Raw genomic sequence first — 22,576 nt, 5'->3', positions numbered from 1 at the left:
CTTCAGCCCAAGGACCCTGTTACAACAGGATATTACCCCTTCTCTCTATGGAGCTATTCTGAAATCCAGCAGGAGGACCAGTCTACAATGCAGCTATTCAAGAAAGCTTACACACTCAGTATACTCCACTGTCTCTCCCAGCCCATCCTCTGTTCCAGCCTCTGTTCACACCTCCCCTGGCCAGCAGCCAGCACTTCGTATCTTTAGACTAGAGGGACCCTCAAAATTCTACCCTAAATCCCCTCAGCGTACCATAAGAACATAAGAACATAAGAAAGGCCGTACCGGGTCAGACCAAAGGTCCATCTAGCCCAGTATCTGTCTACTGACAGTGGCCAATGCCAGATGCCCCAGAGGGAGTGAACCTAACAGGCAACGATCAAGTGATCTCTCTCCTGCCATCCATCTCCATCCTCTGACGAACAGAGGCTAGGGGCACCATTCTTACCCATCCTGGCTAATAGCCATTTATGGACTTAGCCACCATGAATTTATCCAGTCCCCTTTTAAACATTGTTATAGTCCTAGCCTTCACAACCTCCTCAGGTAAGGAGTTCCACAAGTTGACTGTGCGCTGCGTGAAGAAGAACTTTCTTTTATTTGTTTTAAACCTGCTGCCTATTAATTTCATTTGGTGACCCCTAGTTCTTGTATTATGGGAATAAGTAAATAACTTTTCCTTATCCACTTTCTCAACATCACTCATGATTTTATATACCTCTATCATATCCCCCCTTAGTCTTCTCTTTTCCAAGCTGAAGAGTCCTAGCCTCTTTAATCTTTCCTCGTATGGGACCCTCTCTAAACCCCTAATCATTTTAGTTGCCCTTTTCTGAACCTTTTCTAGTGCTAGAATATCTTTTTTGAGGTGAGGAGACCACATCTGTACACAGTATTCGAGATGTGGGCGTACCATGGATTTATATAAGGGCAATAATATATTCTCAGTCTTATTTTCTATCCCCTTTTTAATGATTCCTAACATCCTGTTTGCTTTTTTGACCACCTCTGCACACTGCATGGACATCTTCAGAGAACTATCCACGATGACTCCAAGATCTTTTTCCTGACTCGTTGTAGCTAAATTAGCCCCCATCATGTTGTATGTATAGTTGGGGTTATTTTTTCCAACATGCATTACTTTACATTTATCCACATTAAATTTCATTTGCCATTTTGTTGCCCAATCACTTAGTTTTGTGATCTCTTTTTGAAGTTCTTCACAATCTGCTTTGGTCTTAACTATCTTGAGTAGTTTAGTATCATCTGCAAACTTAGCCACCTCACTGTTTACCCCTTTCTCCAGATCATTTATGAATAAATTGAATAGGATTGGTCCGAGGACTGACCCTTGGGGAACACCACTAGTTACCCCTCTCCATTCTGAGAATTTACCATTAATTCCTACCCTTTGTTCCCTGTCCTTTAACCAGTTCTCAATCCATGAAAGGACCTTCCCTTTTATCCCATGACAGCTTAGTTTACGTAAGAGCCTTTGGTGAGGGACCTTGTCAAAGGCTTTCTGGAAATCTAAGTACACACAATACCAGGACTGTGTGTGTGTGTGTGTTGGGATGGGGGAAATTGTAACATACTTCACTATTCAATCTAAAAGGTCTGATAATCAGGGGAATTATGGTCACATTTTGTGGGCCTTTTACAAGCTAATGATCAGGCTGTTGAAGAGAATGGACTGAAAGTGCTGGATGGCTAGAGGATTACACACACTCGTAAACACTGCACATGGTGCGCTGTAGTGGGGAACCGGGCCCAAGCTGTAATACTGTGGAAGTTAAGCTTTCAGAAAGGAGGTAATGGATGATCTAGACAAATTAGAAAGACATGACTGATCCACTGCACTGTTTTCTTAACATGTGATGACTCTCCTTATGGCTATGCTTCCCAGCAGCCTGCAGGTGCCCCAGCCCAGGGTATAGCCTGCAGCTGCCCAGGCATCACTTAATGCCAGAGGTACAGTACCCTCTCCCAGTATTCTAGTTTGGGGGTGGGATTTAAGTTCATTTCCACTGAGTCCTTACTTTCAGGAACACTTTGGCTGTTAGTTGTCACTAGTGAAAGATTACCTCTGTGCCTATGTAAAAATAGCTCCCGTAATTTTTGCTTTTTAGAGTAATTTCCTATAAGTGTTTCATTTCTTGAATAATAAAGACACATCATCACTTTTCACAGTCTTGTTTATTTACAGATGGTTTCTGTTTCCTTGTGTACTCTGCAGCAATTCTCTTCGGCTGATGTGACATCTATTAATTGCTAGGACTGCCAAACTTTTTCCACTGTTTTGTCATCTCCAGGTGCCCAGTAATAAACAAAAGTGGTAGAGCAGCCTCAGCAGTTGGCATGAAAAGTGTTGAACAAAAGGAAAGTGAAACCTCAAAGCTATCGTCTACTAACGACTGTGTAGGAGAGCAAGCCGGGAGAACTATGCCCAGCATGCATACACTTTCAGAGCAGCACTAATCAGTGTAAAATGGCTGTAAAGGATTATGGGATTTGAATTATGGGTAAAAACAACGGAAGCTTTTGGTTGTTGTAGGGTGGAAGGACTGCTGAGAGCACGGAGCATAGATAAATCCTGGAGGTTTGTTTTGGTCTGGTGGTTGTTGGGTATATATAAAAGATGAAGTATTGAAAATAATTCAGGAAAGAGATGATATTTAAACTTACCACAAAACACCATAGGGACAAAAAGAAAGACTGAGCTGACTCCTGACTTTTGTCAGTACTAAAGGAATGGTTTGAACTGTATATTATCAGTTTTCCAAAGAAGAAATATACGGTAGTTATAATTTCCTGAGCGCATACAGGAAAACACAAGAGACAAAAACAATGTAAACCTGTTTCTTTTCCATCCTTAGTGTCTTTGTATGCACCCCAGCTAATTAGATACTAGGGGATGGTGGTTGCTTGTAAATAGATTATATTAACATTTAGATTGGTACAGTAGATATCAGTGTTCATTATGGGGCCAATCCTGAGAGGCTCTGATCACCCTCCAGTCCCACTAAAATAGATCATAATCTCATAGGATCAGGTCCATGAGCTGTGAAATCAAAGGAAACAGACATACCTGAACAAACCTCTTCATAGGTGGGATTTGGGGTACACCCTCCTGCATAACCCACTTGAGTGGAGTAGACTCCTTTCTGTGTCCAAAATTTTCTCTCTGCTCCCCAGAAACATCCCATACCTGCACAATGTGTAAAGTACACAACAAGATGTCAAGATCTAATCAATATTAAATCAATCACTTGCACATTAATTAAGAATCTCTGTACTGGAAACGACTGATGCAACTGGCACATGACTGTCAAATGTCCACCAAGATTAGCTATGGATTTCCGATTCTGTGCAAATCCATTCCCCTTCGCGAAGCTAGCACAGACAAAACTTCTGATTCATCTGAATACCAGCATATTATAGATAGCAAAATGTAGAATAACCTGTACAATTTTCAAAGGCACACATTTTAATGACATGAATCCCCACTCACCTAAAAAAAACCCCATTGCTTAAATGGCAATTGTACATATTTCTGTAGCAGCATTTTCCTTTAGTTGATTAGCAAGCTGTCAAAACACATTAATTTGTATTAATGGCAAACATTTATTTAATGTTCTGCTTCCTGGCACATGCAATCTTTAAAGGTGGAAGAGTAATAATTAACTAAATTATAGATCATAGAGGAGGAAAAACTCAGGCTTAGTTAATTTATGCATGCAAATATCTGATGTGCATGCAAAAAATCAGGTATTAATTCACCCACATGGCCAGTTATCAAGAGACCAGATTCTCGGCTGATGTAAAATGGGCAAAATTCCACTGAGTTGAATGGAACCTCACCAATGTATACCACCTGAAGAGGGGACTGAGTGAGGACCACATCAATTTTTGTACTCATAATTTCAGTTAGTGCAAACTGATGCATGCAATTCTACATGCCTTATTTTAAAAATATGGCCCTAAACTAATGCTATTTTCCATGGAAAGCTGCTCCCATAAATTTATTACGTCACTCCTAGGCCATTCTGAATTATGTTCATTATTACCATGACCTATGAGGCCAGATTCTCTGCTAGTATAAATCTGCATAATTCAATTGACTTTAATGGAGCTGCGCCAATTTGCACCACGTGCAGATCTGGCCACTTGTGCCTGTCTTTGGAATGGAGCGCCTTAACTGATTGCTAATGACTGGGAACCAACATGACTAACAGTCAGGATTCTCTGAACATTTTATCTAGTTAAGAAGAATGAATTACTTATTGTTTGTGAAGCTCTCGAAAGATGAAAAGTGTCATGTAAATGCTATTATTATCTAACTAATCTATGATTACAGATGGCAATGTATTTCTTGTCTGAACCTTTGAATAGTTTTTTTTAATCTCTTCTCCCACTAAAACACTGGAAATAAAGGGTTGTGTAACATACAATAAATTCCAATTACAGTTAGAAAACAGTGAACAGTTGTAGGTTTCGCAGTGATAATACTGTTGAGATTTCAGGTTAAAAATATTACCTACAGTTTCCATTAAAGCACAGCTAAAAGAACAAAGCAGGGCCTTCCATAAAATACAAATTGTTCACAAAGGCATATCCTTCCTTTGAAACTTCAGAAATCAACTTCAAACTCGAGTAACTTATTCTGATCAACTCTTATCTTTGTTTTCAGTTGTAATGCACTAAATATACAGGGGCAATGTCACTGCCATTTTAGAATACCTGATGTCAGTTGCAACCAGTCTGTTGTCCAGTGTTAATGCTACCATTATATATATAGTCAGCTGAGCCTGGAACTGGGAGTCTACTGATGTGGGTTTTATACTCAGCTCTGCCTGTGATTTGTTGTCTTTTAGCAGGTGACAGGTAAATTTTCAGCACACACAAAGCATGTGTGAACACACTTGTGCTTGCACCTTGCATGTGCAAAAATCTACACACGTGTGCAAATTCTAATACCTGAGCACACACTTTAATAGTCCAAAACCTGCATATGCGAGTGTTAGAAGCAGCAACCACAAAATTCACTGGGACCACTCAAACACAGAGTGCATGCAAGTGTTAGACTATTTAAGAAGGGTACACAAGCATTAGCAAAGTTCAGCTGCAAATACATGTGTATACAATTTTGTGTATGCAAACAGGCAACTGGCCTTTAAAAAAAAAAGAGGACTTCAGTATCCAGAATTGTCCATCTTCTGGGTGGTGTCCACTGACTTTCTTGAAGCGGTGGGCGTTTTCCGGGTTATCTACACAGTGTTCCTCTCTGGATCCCTTGTTTTGACCTTTTGGCCTGCAACCCCACCCCCAGCTTTTTCATTCTTGTTCCCCATAATCAGGTGATCTCTGGGCTCAGTGGCTTCCTCCCACACCTAAGGAAGTGGGTCTTTTGTTGTTCTAGTGCAGGGGTTCTCATAACAAAATGTTTGGCGGCCTCAGATTGTGGCTCTTGCTGGTGGCCACTCTGATACATTTTCCTAAAATACTTCATTAATATTAGGAAAAACCATTGTAATTTATTGATGTGGGTTTTTTTTCTTTTGCAGACTCAATAATAAAAATAATGTACAATTGTATTTTGGTGCCCCTGGCACCCACTGTCTCCCCCGCCCCCCCACCTATCATCTCTAGTCCCCGCTGCCTACTCGGGCCTTCCACTGCCCTCCCAGGCTCCCCATCACTGCCTGAGCCCCACTGCTTCCCCCCATTGTCCCAAGCTCCATTCGGCAGCCTCACACCCCAGGCCTAGGCTGCTGTTTGCCTCTTGACCACGGCGTTCAGTAAGGCTGGCTTTCCTGAAGCCCCGCTGCCATGGGCTGAAGCCCAGTGTGGAAGCCCCACGGCTGGAACGGGTGGGGAGAGGCTGAACCCCGCCACCTCAGGGGACTGAAGCCTGCTGTCAGAGCCCCCAAGCTGAAGTGGGGCATGCTACAGCCTGCCCCTGGAGTCCTGTGGCTGAAGTCGGGCGTGGGGGGTAGGGTGAAGCCTGCCGCCAGATCGTCTGCCTGAAAATGGGGGAGGCTGACGCCCTCCCCCAGAGCAACTGGGTGCTGCAGGGAAGGGCTGCGGCTTTGCCTCCTCCCCATTTCTGCGCAGGAGACTATTGTGGCTGCAGGAAAAACACCTGGTGGCCACATGCAGCCACAGTAGCCACATTTGAGAAACACTCTTCTAGTGAACTCTGCCCACTATCCCATTTATCAAATAGGCCAGCACCTTCACAAGCAGTAAATCCTCACATCCACAAAATCAAACAGGGAAGGTACATTGTTTTATAGCCTATTAATACATTCAACAGCTGATGTCCTTCTGCTAAAGTGTTGGCATGTTCACAGGGTGGGGGAACTGTCATAAAGTGACATTCTACTAACAAAAGAGATGTCAGCACATGCCTGAATTACAACATATCAAACAATGGGGACTGTGGAAATAAATAGATCTCTGCAGGGCAGGGACTTTCTCTTACTAGGTGTTATATCCTTGGGGCAGCCGGTGTAGGAAACAATCACTTGAGGCTAGAGAGCAGGCAGCTAACCAAAACCTCCATTTTATTTACATATATACAGAGAGCTCCTCAGCCGGTTGAAACCGGTTGAGCTAACCCATAATAATCTAACTCAGTTGCCATAGCAACAAAACCATGACAACCAAATACACAACATATTCCTCCCCCCCTAATAAGAACATCCCCTAAATAAAACACACACTAGACTAGAGAAGGAGGGTAGACTGCCTCCATTCCCGGCTAAACCCTGGGGATTATTTTGCCCCATAACCGTGGGTTCGCCCTAGCTAAAGATCCAGCCGATGAGGAGGCCTTCTGTCTCTAGGTGGATTACGGCGAACTACTGGTGTTATTGCACCCGAAAGCACTAGGGGCTCAGGGTCCGCAGCACGAATAGGTGAGGAGGTGGTATCAGCTCGTGCTGGGCAAAGGGGTATCTCAGCCGCCGGCAGTAATGGAGGAGAACAGTCAGAAACAGGTGACTCGTGATTCGATCCCTCACCAGAAGAGGTGAAGTCAGACCCCTCAACTGCAGATGGGTCCTGAGGACTGGCATGACCTGGCAACAGCTGATCTACATGTCGCCGCCAGGTAAGATTCTCTGCAGTCCGGACTGTGTAGGAAACAGGTCCTGTTTGAGTGATGACTGTGGCCGGAACCCATTTAGCTCTGGAAGTATAATTCCGAGCCAAAACTGGCTGTCCCGGGCTAAAGGTTCGGTCTTTTGCTCTGGGTGCCCGTCTGATGACTTGATATTGCTGCTGATGTTGCACAATTTGTCGGGGTTCAGAAGGTTTCAGCAGATCAAAGCAAGTGCGCAGCTGTCGTCCCATCATTAGAAAGGCCGGAGATGCGTGGGTCGTAGCATGAGGTGTGTTTCTGTAGGAAAGTAAAAAGGTATCCAGACGCTTTTGAATGGAGTGTTGTCCCCTTGCTGATTTCAAAGCGTTTTTCATTGTCTGCACAAATCTTTCAGCTAATCCGTTGGTGGATGGATGATATGGTGCTGACGTGATGTGGTGTATCCCATTTGCTTTCATAAAATTTTGAAACTCCTGAGAAACGAACTGCGGTCCGTTGTCGCTCACAAGTTGTTCTGGCAGACCAAAACGACTAAAGAGTCCTCGTAGTTTTTGGATAGTACTCTCTGCAGAAGTGGACTGCATTATAGAGACTTCTGGCCATTTAGAATGGGCATCTATTGCCACCAAGAACATGCTTCCTTCAAGGGGGCCAGCAAAGTCAACGTGAATACGTTGCCACGGGTTTTCAGGCCAGTCCCATGGGTGTAGGGGTGCCCACTGGGGTGCATTCCTCACACCCTGACATGACATACAAGCTTTTGCCTTCTCTTCAATAGCGCTGTCCAGTCCAGGCCACCAAAAATAGCTTCGTGCAATTTCCTTCATGCGCACTATTCCACAGTGACCGGAATGTAGCTGTTCTAACATCTGTGATCTCAGTGGTGGTGGAATAATGACACGTCTCCCCCACAACAAACAACCAGATTGGACCGATAACTCCGTCCGCTTGGACATGTAGGGAACAAGGTCGGATGAGACCGGAGAGGTTTGTCGAGATGTTCCATGCATCACCAGGTCCATAACGTGGGACAATACTGGGTCAACGCGAGTTGCCTTCTTTATCTGAGTAGCAGTGATGGGTGTATTCTCTACCTGTTCAAAGTAGAAGATTTCCTTGTGGGCACTATCTTGGTGTTTGACCGGCAAAGGCAACCTTGAGAGGCCATCTGCATTGCCGTGTAGAGTGGATTTCCGATATTTGATTTCATATGTGTGTGCTGAAAGTAACAATGCCCAACGTTGCATACAACTAGCAGCTAATGGGGGAATGCCTGTGTAAGGTCCAAAAATTGATGTCAGAGGTCGATGGTCTGTGAGAAGAGTAAATTTTCGCCCAAACAGGTACTGATGAAATTCCGAATTCCAAAAACAATTCCTAATGCCTCACGTTCGATTTGGGCGTAGTTAGTTTCTGCTTTGCTTAGAGTGCGTGAAGCAAAAGCAATAGGTCTCTCTTCTCCTGAAGGCATAATATGTGACACGACTGCTCCCACTCCATAAGGGGAGGCATCGCAGGCCAATTGCAGTGGTAAGGATGGATCAAAGTGCGTTAGAACTTCAGAATTTAGCAATGCATCCTTAGCTTCGTTAAACGCAACATCACAGGCTTCAGTCCACTTCCAGGCCTTGTTCTGCCCAAGGAGCTCATGAAGTGGTTTTAGCAGTGTGGCTAACTGTGAGATGAACTTTCCATAATAGTTCAGGAGTCCTAGAAACGAGCACAGCTGGCTTACATTTCGAGGTGGGGGAGCCTCCACAATAGCTTTAACTTTTGCAGGGGCCTTATGAAGACCTGCAGAATCAATGATGTGTCCCAAATATTCAACAGAGGGCTTGAAGAATTCACACTTGTCTTTGCGAACTCGTAGGCCATACTCTTCCAGTCTTTGTAGGGTAGCCTCTAAATTCTTTAAGTGATCCTCTTCATTTCTTCCAGTGACCAGGATATCATCCAGATAGCACTGAACTCCTGACAAGCCACACAAGATCTGGTCCATAGCCCTCTGGAACAGGGCAGGAGCAGATGTTATTCCGAAGGGTAGACGACAGTATTGATAAAGCCCCTTATGAGTCACAATAGTCAACAGCTCTTGGGACTTTTCATCGACGTGCATCTGTAAATATGCTTGACTCAGATCAATCTTACTGAACTTTTGTCCCCCAGCCAGGCCTGCGAAGAGGTCATCGATGCGGGGAAGCGGGTATTGCTCTGCACACAACACTGGGTTGACAGTGACTTTAAAATCACCGCAAATCCGGAGAGAGCCATCTTTCTTCACGATTGGAATGATAGGAGTGGCCCATGAGCTATGGGTAACTGGTATTAGGACTCCATTGGTGACCAGGCGCTCCAGGTCTGCTTCAACTTTTGGCCTGATGGCATATGGCACAGTTCGGGCTTTCAGATATTTTGGTGGACTGCCAGGTTTAATGTTCAATGTCACAGTGATTCCCTTCATACTTCCCAAATCATCTCCAAAAACAGCAGCATGTTTCCTTAGTATAGGGGTTAGACTGGTTTCTTCTTTAGTCATCCGGTGCACTTCTGCCCAGTTCAGTTGAATCTTCCCAAGCCAAGACCTACCCATTAAGGCTGGGTAGTTACCTCTCACCACAAACAGTGGCAATTTAGCCACCTGTCCATTGAGCTCCACCTTAACATCAATAGTGCCCAGCATAGGCACAGCTTCTCCTGTATACGTCTTCAGAACAGTTTTTGTTGCCTTAAGCGGAAGATGCTGTAGCTTTTCTTTATACACAGTCTCGGAGATCAGTGAGACGGCTGCACCGGTGTCCAGTTCCATGCGTATACGTTTGCCATCCAATAACGGGGTTACCCAGTATTCATGTGAGCCCATTGCCAAAGACAAAACATGCAGTGGCACTTCCTCTTGCGATGAGGTGTCACCTTGATCATCCTGGGTCTGCTCAAGGGTATGCAGGGTTCCTCTTTTTGTCGGCCAGACCACAGGCCTCTTTTTCTTTTGTTTACAGGCACACTCAATGTGTCCCTTTTTGCCACAGTGTCGACACACCAGGTCCTTACACCAGCATTCTGATGCCTGGTGACCCGGCTTACCACAGCGGTAACATTCTTGACTCTGCACAGTTTTGTGGGTCGGTTCTTGTGACACTTTTTGCACCCTAGGGGGTGCACCGATGTATTGTGCCTCCCTTGTAGCCAGTTCCATGGAGACAGCAATATCAACAGCCTTCTGTAAGGTAAGCTGAGCCTCTGTCAGTAGGCGCTTCCGTATACTGTACAGGCCACACACTAACCTGTCACGCAGGGCATCATGTAACATTTCTTTAAATTCACAGTGTTCTGCTAGCTTTTTTAAAATGGCTACAAATTGTACAACTGTTTCATCTTCCTTTTGGTCTCTTTTGTGGAACCTATATCTTTCAGCAATTACCAGTGGTTTTGGGAGAAATGAGACCCCAGGATTTCCACAATGTCACTGTAAGATTTAGTCTCAGGCTTAACAGGGTGTAGTAAGCTGCGTAGCAGAGAGTAGGTTTTAGCCCCTACAACAGTTAAGAATATTGGCACCTTCTTCACTTCTGTAATGTCATTTGCAATACCAAAAAGCTCAAAACGCTCAGTATACACATGCCACTGCTCTGTATTCTCATCAAAAGGCTCCAGGGGCCTGGTCAGAGTAGCCATGATTTTTAGTTTCACTTTCACAGTCAGTGCAAACAAGCAGCTTTTTTTCTTTGTTTGGTCTTTACCTTGACTTCTACTTCCTTCTGTTACTGGAGCAGCACCGGAGTCTCACCCTCGTCGCCAGTGTTATATCCTTGGGGCAGCCGGTGTAGGAAACAATCACTTGAGGCCAGAGAGCAGGCAGCTAACCAAAACCTCCATTTTATTTACATATATACAGAGAGCTCCTCAGCCGGTTGAAACCGGTTGAGCTAACCCATAATAATCTAACTCAGTTGCCATAGCAACAAAACCATGACAACCAAATACACAACACTAGGTCTACGCTGAGCGGTTACTAGTGCAATGCACTCCTGATCTTAGGGCTTGTCTAAATGGCGTGCTGAAACACTGTAGATTTATACCCCTGTTTGCCATGCATTAAATCATTGTTTATACATGTCCTGAGTTAAGGAATGTTGATGCTATTCTAATAGAAATTAATTGCTATTTATAATTAATTAGTATTTATAATTAACTATTTTAAGTCAACTGTAGATGTTTTAATCATTTGATATCATTTTGAGGAACAGCAATACAGAAAATTATGCGGGGACAGAGGGAGGGAAGCACCTATCATGTAGAACCACTAATATGATTTCAGCCCATCCACACAGTAGCTTATTGATCCCTACACTTGATCAGTGGAGCTGCAGCATTAGAGATGGGCAGATAGCAAAGATGAATCTGGAGTAAAAATACCCCACTAGCCTAGGAAAGCATAGTTTGAACATAGCTGGATTTGCAGCAGAGCATTAAAGGTATTTGTCACTTTGCATTCACCAATTTGGAAAACATAAACAATTGTTTTAACGATGGGCTTGAATTTCGAAAGACACTTTGAAACTATATGCTTTTGAACTTCACAATTAATCTGATTGATACTTGAACCTTTTAAGGCTCATCTACTCCTAGAAATAACATTAAGCACACAGTCTGGGAATGAATGTTAATGCTTCAGTTCCTTTTTAGGGTTCTGCTGCCATTTTCTCAAGCTGTACTCTCAAGGTTTACATCATTTGAACAACTTCTTAATTAACTCAGAATCTTGTATTCAACTGAAGAGCATGTGTTTCTATGAGCAACAGAAGTCATTGTACAAAAAATTAGGGAACTCTAGTTATTTAAGAAAAACACGTTAAAGCAAGTAGTTACTCCATTAAGTTGGATGAGAATCTATTAGTATAAAAACAGAACAATACCTTAATTCCTCTTACCTATAATAGCTATTGAAATATTACATGTAGATTAATCAAAGATATAAACTGAACCATAGGTGCTGGAACAAGTGCTACCGGAGGTGCTGCCGCACCCCCTGGCTTGAAGTGGTTTCAATCATATACAGGGTTCACAGTTTGGTTCAATGGCTCTCAGCACCCCCACTATACAAATTGTTCCAGCCCCCTGAACGGAACACTACAGCTTTGCGAAGAATTGATTTTTCAGTTCTCACGTCAAACTAAAAATTGGGGAGGAAAAAAGTCGTTTTGGATGGACCCAAAACAAAAACAAAAATTCTGTTTTCACAGAAAGCAAAAAGCAGTGAAAAAAATAGATTTGGGGCATTTTAACTGCTTTTTTATTAAAAGCAAAGGACACTTGGAAATGCCATTTACAAAGCCACTGGAGGAGGCTCTTCCTCCATTTTATAGGCCTGTGGTTAGAGTACTCGCCTTGGATGTGGGAGATGTCGGTTCAAGTCCCCAGTTTTGAGTAGAGAGTTCAAGTTAGATCTCCCTTTTACAGGGAAGTGCCCTAACTACTGGGCTATTGGGTATTCTGGTGTGGGGGCTCTCTCAGGGCTGGTCTCCACAACCAGGGAGATCGACATTGTTGCAATCAATGAAACAGGGATCAATTTAGTGGGTCTTCAATAGACCCAATGGCAGAGCGCTCTCTGGTTGACCCCGGTACTCCAGCTCTCCAAGAAGAGTAAGGGAAGTCGATCAGAGAGCGTCTCCCGTTGACTCAGTGCCATGAAGACACTGGGGTAAGTCAACCTAAGCTATGTCAACTCAAGCTATGTTATTTACATACCTGGAGTAGCATAACTTAGGTCAATTTGCCTCCATAGTGCAGACAAGCCCCTAAGATCTCTTTTGTTGGAACTGTTCCACTTTGTATAAAGTACTTAAATAGCCATTAGAAAAAGGACCTGAATTTGAGTCTCCCACCACAACCCAGGTGAATGCTCTAACCATGGGGGGATAGGATATAAGAGGGAAGGTCTGCTCCTGCTCCTCTGCTTTTAGGAATGGTGCCTATGTTCTATGGTGAATCTACCTGGGGGGAAAAACTGGAGGGACGAAAATATTCAGCAAATTTGTGTTGAATTCACAAATAGTTTTGGCCAACCCAAAACTCCATTTTTCAGTGAATAAACTATTTATCCAAAACATTTTACCTAGTTCTACCGAACAAATGATAAAGTGCCTGGGAGGCATACACAGAAAGTCATTACTCGTAAAGTTCAGTCTTATTTATCCTCATAAAATGTTTCTCATTTTGTAATATTATTCTTTGTTTTGTTAGAAATCCACTGTATACAAATAAAAATCAATCCGAATTTTAGAATAGATTAAAAAAGATCATTAAAAAATTACGAAAATTTTCAAGATGCTCACATTACTGATGAAACCATCTGCATGAACTTATTGTTACCACCTTTGTTCTCCCTCCTGCTATCCCATTCCCATCTCCAATGTTTGTTTCCATCCCTTGTCATAACAATACTCAGATCGTATATAGCATTTTTCATTCACAGAGCTCAATGCACTTTAGACAGGATGCACTGGTATGCTGAGGAGGTGGTAGGCAGAGAATACTGGAAATCTCTTCCTCTCTCCAAAACCTGAATAAGCAGCAGGGCAGGATCTATCCAAGGCTCAAGAGAGCACTAGGCAGGGGTCCCGCTCCTATAAGAACATAAGAACTGCCATACTGGATCAGACCAATGGCCTGTCTTACCCAGAATCTTGTCTCCGCCAGTCACCTGTACCAGAGCTTCACAGGACATGTACAGAAAGGGCAATTTTGAAGAAATCCACCCTTCTTCCCCTCCCATTTTCTGTAAGTCAAAGATTGAGGGGTGCCCTGAGCATGGGGTTGCATCCCGGACCATCTTGGCTAATAGCCATTGGTAGACTTATCCTCCCATTGATGGATATAGCCTATGCCAGCCCGTGCACAGAAACCCTAAGACGGAAGGATTCTGCTGGCCAGTTGAAATGCTGCAGTATGCAGCCAACACTAGATGGGGGCACAGGCTGCTCCTATACAGTGTAGCGGTAAAGGGCAGCCAACTATACATCCCTCAGGTCCACCTCATGGAATCCTGCCCAGGCTAACAGGACTCCTGGAGCAGAGGATGCATCTGCCAGTATCTCTGCTCCCTCTAGCAATGTTGGCCGGGGCTGAGTTTGGCCCGGCATCTGAATATAATTTATTTAGTTGCTTTTACAAAATTACCCACATTTTCAAATGCCTCAGAGAACCCTAGGAATCACGCATCTGCCTTAATGCTAATTTTCTTTTTTCAGTTGGAGGGGTAAAATGAACCACGCATATATTATTTTGTATATAAATGTAATAATGCCAGATGCCTACACTGCCACCAAAATACCAACTGCACAAGGTAGTTCACTTTGCCTTTAAGGACATTGTTCAGTGGTGCAGCTGGTGCAGAATGGCTATCACGGTCCACCCAACTAGTGATGTTGCTCAGTGTTGAGCTGAAGAGATCCTTGTATATACAACATCCTTGATTACTGGGATCTTCTTGAGTATGTAATTCCAGAGCTCTTGGCGTCCTGAGTCCTAAATTCTGTTTCTGTAGGCGTGCAGAAGCCCCACTGGCTTCACTAAGAACTTTGTACACACATCTAGGAGCAACAGTGGAACTTAGTCTCATCATTAAAGTGTCCACATTGTTAGACACATCCACACTTCACATGCACCTATACAGAACTTACTAAGTGCCTGAGCCTTCACCAACTGAAGTCAATGGAACCAGGATCAGACCCTAAAATTCCCAAAGTCCTGTTGCAGTATGCACCAAGTGTAAAAATCTGGGATCGGTTATCTAGGAGATGTCTTTTGGGTTGTTCCAAAAATCATGGTTAGGAATATGAAAGGAATCTTCACAGGCTGTTGCAATCTGTAAAGCACATTGGGGAACCTTCTGAATGAAAATGCTGCATACTGAGTTAATGTTATCCATCAGAATTTCAGACAAAATTGTATTACTGATGTGCTAAGGTGGTTAACACAAGGCAACCACAGAGACTACAAAATGTTCAGGACCACTGGAAAACAAACAGCTAGTAAATGGTTGGGAGGAACATAAAAGAATAAATATGGAGCACCAGCTCAATTGAAGGAAATAAAACTCCTGATGACAGATGGCATTAAGCAGATGATCATGCTAGCTAAGTGTTAGCTATAATGCTACAATAGGGCTTGATAAATATGTTGAACAGCTTGCCTGGGGCAAGTAAAACAAAGCCCTCGGCAAGAAATTTAAAATGCAGTTTGCCTAACAGAGCACCTAAAGAGGAATTTCTTGGCTCATCATTTTGCCAAAATGTGTCCTGTTCACAGAAAGGTTTATTGGCTATGCTTCTTTTTCCATAGGAGTAGCAGGAGCTTCATGTTCATTTAAATTAACAAATACCCATGAAATGTAGCAGTTTACCAGTACAGCAGATGCTGAAATTTGAAGCATATATTATACGTGCAGAGTGGATTATGATGATGGGAAAATCATGAGGGGAATGTGATGATAGAGACAGTGAATATAGCTGCTGAGAAAACTGCCTTAGTTTTCACTAAGATAAATGTGCACAATGTGCCATAAGGAGATGTATGATTGTAGGAAGAGAGAACAAGAAATTACTGCAATGGAGAGTTCCACCAAAATAGAATAAAGAGAGATTTATTTTATGATTCATAAAATGTGTTTATCCAACAAACTCTAAATGCATGCTCAAAAATTATGAACAGTATGTAACTCATTAGAATTGTGATAAATCTGTGGCCATGTAGGAACTTCAGTTGTCACCATGGTGCACACCACAGTCATACTGAATCGCACATTGACTAGAACTCAGAACCTTCTGTTCCAAAGGCAATTCTGGTCTTATCCAGTAGAGGGCAATTGCATGCACATACAAACATGCCTGTGAGTTTATTAAAATATGAAATGATCTTCCTCTTCAAGAGTGCTTCCTACTCTCTACCTCAATACTGCCACCCCACCTCTCAGGCAAAAGGCTAAATGAATAGATAAGCCTTACAGGCTAAGATCAACAAAACTTGGACTCTGATGGACCAACTAAGCGAGAAAATTCCAGAGTTGAGGATCTACAACTGAAAACATCTTGTCTCCAGTTCCCGAACATTTTAAGCAAGGGACTGATTGCAAAAGCACCTGTGCTGATCTCAACTGTTGTAAAGGTACATGAGGAGAGAGTGTATCTAGAATCCAAGCCATCAAAACGAACACCATGAATTGCACCCAGATGTGAACAGGAAGCAAATGCAACTTATAGAAAATAGGAGTAATTTAGAGTGACTAAAGCAGAAACAATTTTAAGACTAGAGAGTCTGAATCATTAAGTTAGCAGAAGAAGGGAGAGCTGTGGAGAACCCGGGGTCACCCAAGAACCAGGGGTCACCCAATTAAATTAACAGATAGCAGGTTTAAAACAAGAATAAAGAAGTATTTCTTCACACAATGCACAGCCAACCTGTGGAACTCATTGCCAGGGGATATTGTGAAGGCCAAAAGTATAACTGGGCTCAGAAAAGAACCAGATAAGTTCATGTAGGATAGATCCATCAATAGCTATTAGCTTAGATGGTCAGGGACCATCTTAGGTTTCCCTAAACTTCTGACTGTCAGAAACAGAGACTGGATGACAGGGGCTGGATCACTTGATAATTGCCCTGTTCTGTTCATTTCCTCTAAACCACTTGGCATTGGCCACTGTCAGAAGGCAGGATACTGAGCTAGGTGGACCATAGGTCTGACCCAGTATGGCCATTCTTATGTTCTTATGAAGGTGCCTGGATTTCTCCACCATAATGCAATTATAGAGCAAGGGCGTGATCCTTAGAGAGAAGAGGAGGGTTGAAAGTACAAGGACTGTCATGAATCATCAGGCCCACACAATCACATATGGATCATAGGCTCTAGCTCCTGGTTCCCAAATGGGCACTGATAGGGGACTATGCCATAGGAGGGATGCTGCGAAGCAGTTGTTCAGAGTTAGGGAATCAAGCTTCCTTCTTCCCATAAAAAGCAAAACACTAGAAGAGATGATAATTTGCATTTGTCTAGCACCTTTCATCTAAAAATCTCAAAGCATTTTGCAAATATTAAGTCTCCCAACTGTGAGTGTTATAAATTATTATTATTACAACTCTTCAACAGCCACCAGAACCAACACACCCTCAGTTATGGAGGGAATCACTGTCAGAGCTGAGAACAGAGCCCTGACTCAGAAATGCCTGCTTTAACGATCGAACTCCACCATCTCCTTTTCAGACTGCAAACACCAGGCGGGTAGACACACTGGACCTTTTGGATAAAATTATAGTTTTAAACTGCTTGCCCTTCTGTAGTTTGGCTCATTAGTACTGTGCAAGAAAACTCTGTCCAGTTGGGTAAGTAGCAGCATTCTTCTAAAGCTAGCACCAGTAAGAGACCTGTATACAGAGTAACACTAAAAGGGAAACAAAATAAGGAGTTCGGCCTCTGCAAGGAGAGAGAAAATGTCAAAATATTAGGATTACCTTTAAAATGTCCCACCAGATACTGCCCATTGATGGTCTTGATATCTACTAGGCTGAGGATTAATCCAGCCAAGGATCGGCCTCGGTGAAGGAGAGATCAGCAATTTTTAATAGCAAACAGGAGATTGTCCTAAAAAGTGGTTTCATGTCTCATTTTGATAGAATCTCCTCTTTGTATAAAAACTCCATTTTATTCCTTGAACTAGCATCACATAATGAGCCTGATTCTGATCTCTGCAACATCAGTGTATAAATTACACTTAGAAGGTATAAAATTGATAAAAATGGGATCAGAATCAGGCCTCTGGAATTCAGATAACAAGAGATTCTCTCTCCAGTTATTATTATTTATATTACCATAACACCTAGGAGTCCTCGTCATGGGCCAGGACTCCATTGTAGTAAGAAATGTACAAACAGAGAACAAAAAGATGGTCCCTGCCCCAAAGAGCTTACCGGTGTATTTAAGGGGCAATTTACATGGGTGTCTTATAAACTCCAATACGGGTTTACACAACAGGGCCGGCCCACAACATTTTGGCACCTGAGGCGCGGGGCTCAGATGATTCCCCCAGGCCTCCTCGCTTGGGCCAAAACTTTGAAAGGTCTCAATTCTGCCTTCTTCCTGTTTTACTCCTCTCATGGTTCTGCTCTGCTACCTACCCCAATAAAGGAGAACTAACAACTTTAAATGCCTTGTTCAAAAACGTTAAGTAACACTTAACTTTCAAACGCCTGAACAGCAAATTTAACTTTTCTTGTCTGCATAGTAAACACTGGCTTTTTTATCTGTTTGAATAATCAAAGTGGTGCTTTCCGTGCCTTCTTAGTTGCAAAGATTTGAACTGCTTCCGGAAGGTCCACAGTCTGGGCCAGCTCATGCTCTATTGAGATGGTTGCAAGGCCACCAGCCTCTCCTGTGTCATTGTGGAGCATAGATGTGTTTTTATTAACTTCAGCTTCGAGAAGCTGCGTTCTCCACTGGCCACTGTTACAGGAAGTGTTAGAAGTATGCGCAGAGCAACAAAAGCATTTGGAAAGAGGGTGGTCATCTTATTTGTGCACATATATTCCAGAACAGCCTTTGGAGTTGATCCTGCTGAAATGTGTCTTGAAAGGGCTTTCAGTTCATCACCTAAATCACTCGCATCAATATCGTACATGTCATCATGTGTCAACACTGTCTCTAGTGCCCTGCATTGCTGGTGTAGGTCTTCTTCAGATATAGTGAGGAGTTTTGGAATATCATACAACATCCCAAATATACTGCTGTGTTCCTTGAGCTGCATGAAACGTTCTTTAACTGACTGATTGCATAATCTAGCACTTGGTTAAAGAATTCAACTTTGAATTGTTGTTTGGGGTCTTATGGGATTATACCGCGCCTCGTAATAAAAATGTTGTCTTCTTCTTCAGTGTGAAGTTCCTCTGCCAACTTCTGTGCACTCTTCAGAACATTTTGAAATCCCTCATCTGACCGGTAAGACTGTAGGTATGGCTTTGCTTTGTCCAGTTGTTCCATTGCTCCAGATATATCAAGGTCAACACCTTGGAGTCTCTTGCTTACAACATTTCTTTCAAACAGTATGTCATGCCACAACACTAAGCCACACAGAAATTTGAAGTTATGTATGTTTCTGGTGATTCCATTTCCCTCTGCCACTGTTCTCCCATGAACAGTTCCTGTCATACCATTATCCTCCATAATGGCAACTGTGGCATCATCTATCTTCCCAATTTGGTGTTTGATAGACTTTATCACATTCACTCAACTTTCCCATCATGTGGATCTCAGTGGTTTCGGTGTCAGAGAGGATGTCCCCAGATGTTGCTCCAAAATTTGCCATTGATGAGTTGATGCAGATTAAAATACAGAGATGCTTTGAATTACATTAAAAAAATTCAGCATTCTCACTAGAAACTGATGCTGCATCACTGACCACCATGTTCAATGAATGAGAACTGCATGGGACAAAAAAAGCTCTCGGATCCGTGTCCACACTCCTCTGATCTTTCCTCTCATGTTGGCACCATTATCGTAGCCCTGAACTCTCATGTCAGCTATTGCAATTCCTGTATCTTCCACATTTTTAAGAAGCACATTTACCAGCTCCTGTAGTATCATCAATGTCAATAAATTCTAGCAAATGCTCTGACAGTCACCATTGCAGGGACATTTTCACTAGGTTCTGTTGTTACAAAATGCACCATTAAAGTCATTTGTTCTGTATGGCTGATGTCAGGTGTGCAGTCCAGAATAACAGAGTAATATCTTGCTGACTTCAGATCTGCCACAATCTTCTGTTTGACTTTTGTTGCCAGTAACTGTATGATCTCATTTTGAATTGTTTTTCCAAGGTAGTGGTGTCTGTACATGTCTTGGGTGGTGACTCTATTTAGATGTTCCTGCAGTACAGCATCAAACTCAGCCATCAGCTCCACAATTTTAAGGAAGTTTACATTGTTTGGCGCATACAGCCGATCTGAAGTGACACGCAGTGCTAGGTTTTGGGTAGCAAGCATTCTGACAATGGCAATAAGCCTTTTCAGAACATTTTGCCAGTAAAGAGACTCTGATGCAATCTTTTTTTGATGCTGATCATCTATGGTGGCCTTTAACCTTAGTCTCATCTCAAGCTCTTTCCACCTATGGAATGCTCTCTGGTGATTTGCTGCCTTCTCATGGCATGCCAGATTTCTAGCCAGATTTTTCCAGTTCCTGTAGAACCCAATGTGGCTGGAACATTAGACCGGAAGAGTTTGCAACAAAAACAGCATGCAGTATTCTGGGTTTTTGAGTACATAATCCATGGCCTCTCCGCTTTGTCACCATTGGGGATTTCACGCCAGTAATGTGTTGGATGGAAACTTCTATTTTCATTGTCTTTTGGGGGGGAAAGGAATGGTCAGGGGTTAAAGGTCACAATCTGGCATCTTTAATTTTTGGCTCTTTTCTATTTCTTATAGAACAGCTGGTTGCAACAATGCAGAACAAATTTATTCTTCAAACTTATTTGATAAATACAAATAGACGCTGTGAATGAATAAAAATGATAGCCGCTCCCTTGAATATCTGTGAAGTTTCCAAAAATTAACCCAAGCCACAGCGAGAGTTACTGTAGCAGAATTTCCAAGGAAAGAATCTGTACGGGGTGAGTTGTGCCAACTAGCGCACAAATAACTGCAACCAAGACACTCTTCTGCCCTACAACTCTACCACCCTGCATGTAGGGGCTAAGTTCTTAATTTGAGGGCTCTGATAGGGATGCAGAGAACCCCCGAACAATACATGAGAAAAAGGGGCTGAGGAAGACAGATGAGGTCCTACCATGAAACTGATGATTTTCTTCATTGCAAAGGATCACTTTTTTCAGTTCAGTCATTGATTTGAGGCTTTCAAATCATTTCATGATCTTCCTTTGATCCCAGCAGTCCAACGCTTTGCACCAAAGATTCATTTTTAGATCATCCTCAGTCGCATGCTTTAAGGGTCCACATCTCGAGTGGAACTGGATGTACATATTGAATATGAGATGTCATCTGGGCTGTGTAATCTTTTTGATGCCATTGACGCTGCTTGTTTCATTTAACTAATCTCTTCAGTCAAAGTGATGCCTTAGCCTTGTCGCTTGAAGATCTCCATCATTTGTCAGTGACCTTAGGGCTTTTGAAATACACAGATGCAAAATAAAACACGTTCTACAACTATCATGGCAGAGCACCGCAAACATTACTTGTCATGGCCAAAACAAGAAGCATTTCTAGGGCTATGCTGCAGAAAATAATATGTTACCGCAAAGAATAGAAATCCTATCTTTTCTTTCTAATTATCTCTAAGTTACATTAAATCTAAATTAAGTGTCACAAATACATGCATAGGAAGCAGCCTCACTGTATTTATTTTATTTATATCTTTAGATATAAATAACAATAAAAGTGCCCATACAAAAAGCTGTAGGCACCCTAACAATTAATTAAACTTACAATCATAAATGATAACCACCCACCAGCAAAAAATAACCATACACAAATAATGAATTGACTCAGTGAGCCCATAAATCAAAGCTGCAAAACAGCTACTTTAGCTTCTCCCCTTCCCAGCCTCCACAGGCACACCCCTTCCACCCTTCTCCAATAAATCCCTGTCCAATAAATGGCTTTTACCGTGTGCCCAGAAGATCAAGTTCAGAGTAATTTGGACCAAGGGGCTATGTATTTGAAATACAGGACTTCCAAGAGTGAATTACCCATCTGTTAGTAGCCAATAGCCTTTTGGCAGCTTCTCAATGGAAAAGGGAAAACCTCTCCTGAAAATAGAAGAATAACTCAAAAAAAGAAAAAAAAACAGGAGAAAATTGTTATAGAAAAATTAATGCAGCAAAACCAATGGAACAGTAGATATTTGAATACCATATCTCCTATACTGAGTGCACTCACCCACAAAAAAAAGTGGCATTTGACCATTTAAAAATAATAATAACCACAACCGACTTACTACAGTCTGTTAAAGAGGAAAGGCAGAATTGTTTTTCAGATTAAGAAAATCCCCAGAAACAATAGGGGCTGGATGATGCAAGGAGGCTCACCTTCTACCTTGGTAATAGTCTTACCTACAGATAAAGCTATGTCACGGCACAAAATCTCTTGCAAACAAAATGGGATGAACTTATTTTGGTAATTGTTAATACAGCATTGTTGGGTCTTGGTACTCATGGAATGTGTGTGGTAATGATTCATAAACTTGCTTATATTTTCTAAATAAACAGTTATTGAAACGAGAAATATGACAGTCCCTAGGTATCGCTGTGTAGTAACCCCACACAAGGGAAGGGCCATTGGCACTATTTACATTCTATGGCAGTTCGCTCCATAAAAGGCCCACATCAGCTAGTGCGGAGGATAGTGTTGTGTGTTGGATGTTGGAACCAGTGGATCTGTAATTACTGATCCTATTGTCCTTGCGAT

General features: G+C 42.5%; 1 protein-coding gene across 1 annotated transcript in view; it reads right to left on the bottom strand.

Moving 5' to 3' along the window:
- The window catches only part of MSRA (methionine sulfoxide reductase A), a 436,252-nt gene that overhangs the window by 229,856 nt on the left and 183,820 nt on the right, over positions 1 to 22,576 (bottom strand). Inside the window, exon 3 of the mRNA XM_045010740.1 lies at positions 3,089 to 3,208. Coding sequence (XP_044866675.1) covers positions 3,089 to 3,208 — 120 coding nt within the window. The remainder of the gene's footprint in view (positions 1 to 3,088; positions 3,209 to 22,576) is intronic.

This window comes from Mauremys mutica, chromosome 3, assembly GCF_020497125.1.
Source record: "Mauremys mutica isolate MM-2020 ecotype Southern chromosome 3, ASM2049712v1, whole genome shotgun sequence".
Taxonomy (NCBI): domain Eukaryota; kingdom Metazoa; phylum Chordata; order Testudines; family Geoemydidae; genus Mauremys; species Mauremys mutica.
The sequence above is the reverse complement of the archived record's forward strand: the minus strand, read 5'-3'. Positions and strand labels throughout refer to the sequence as shown.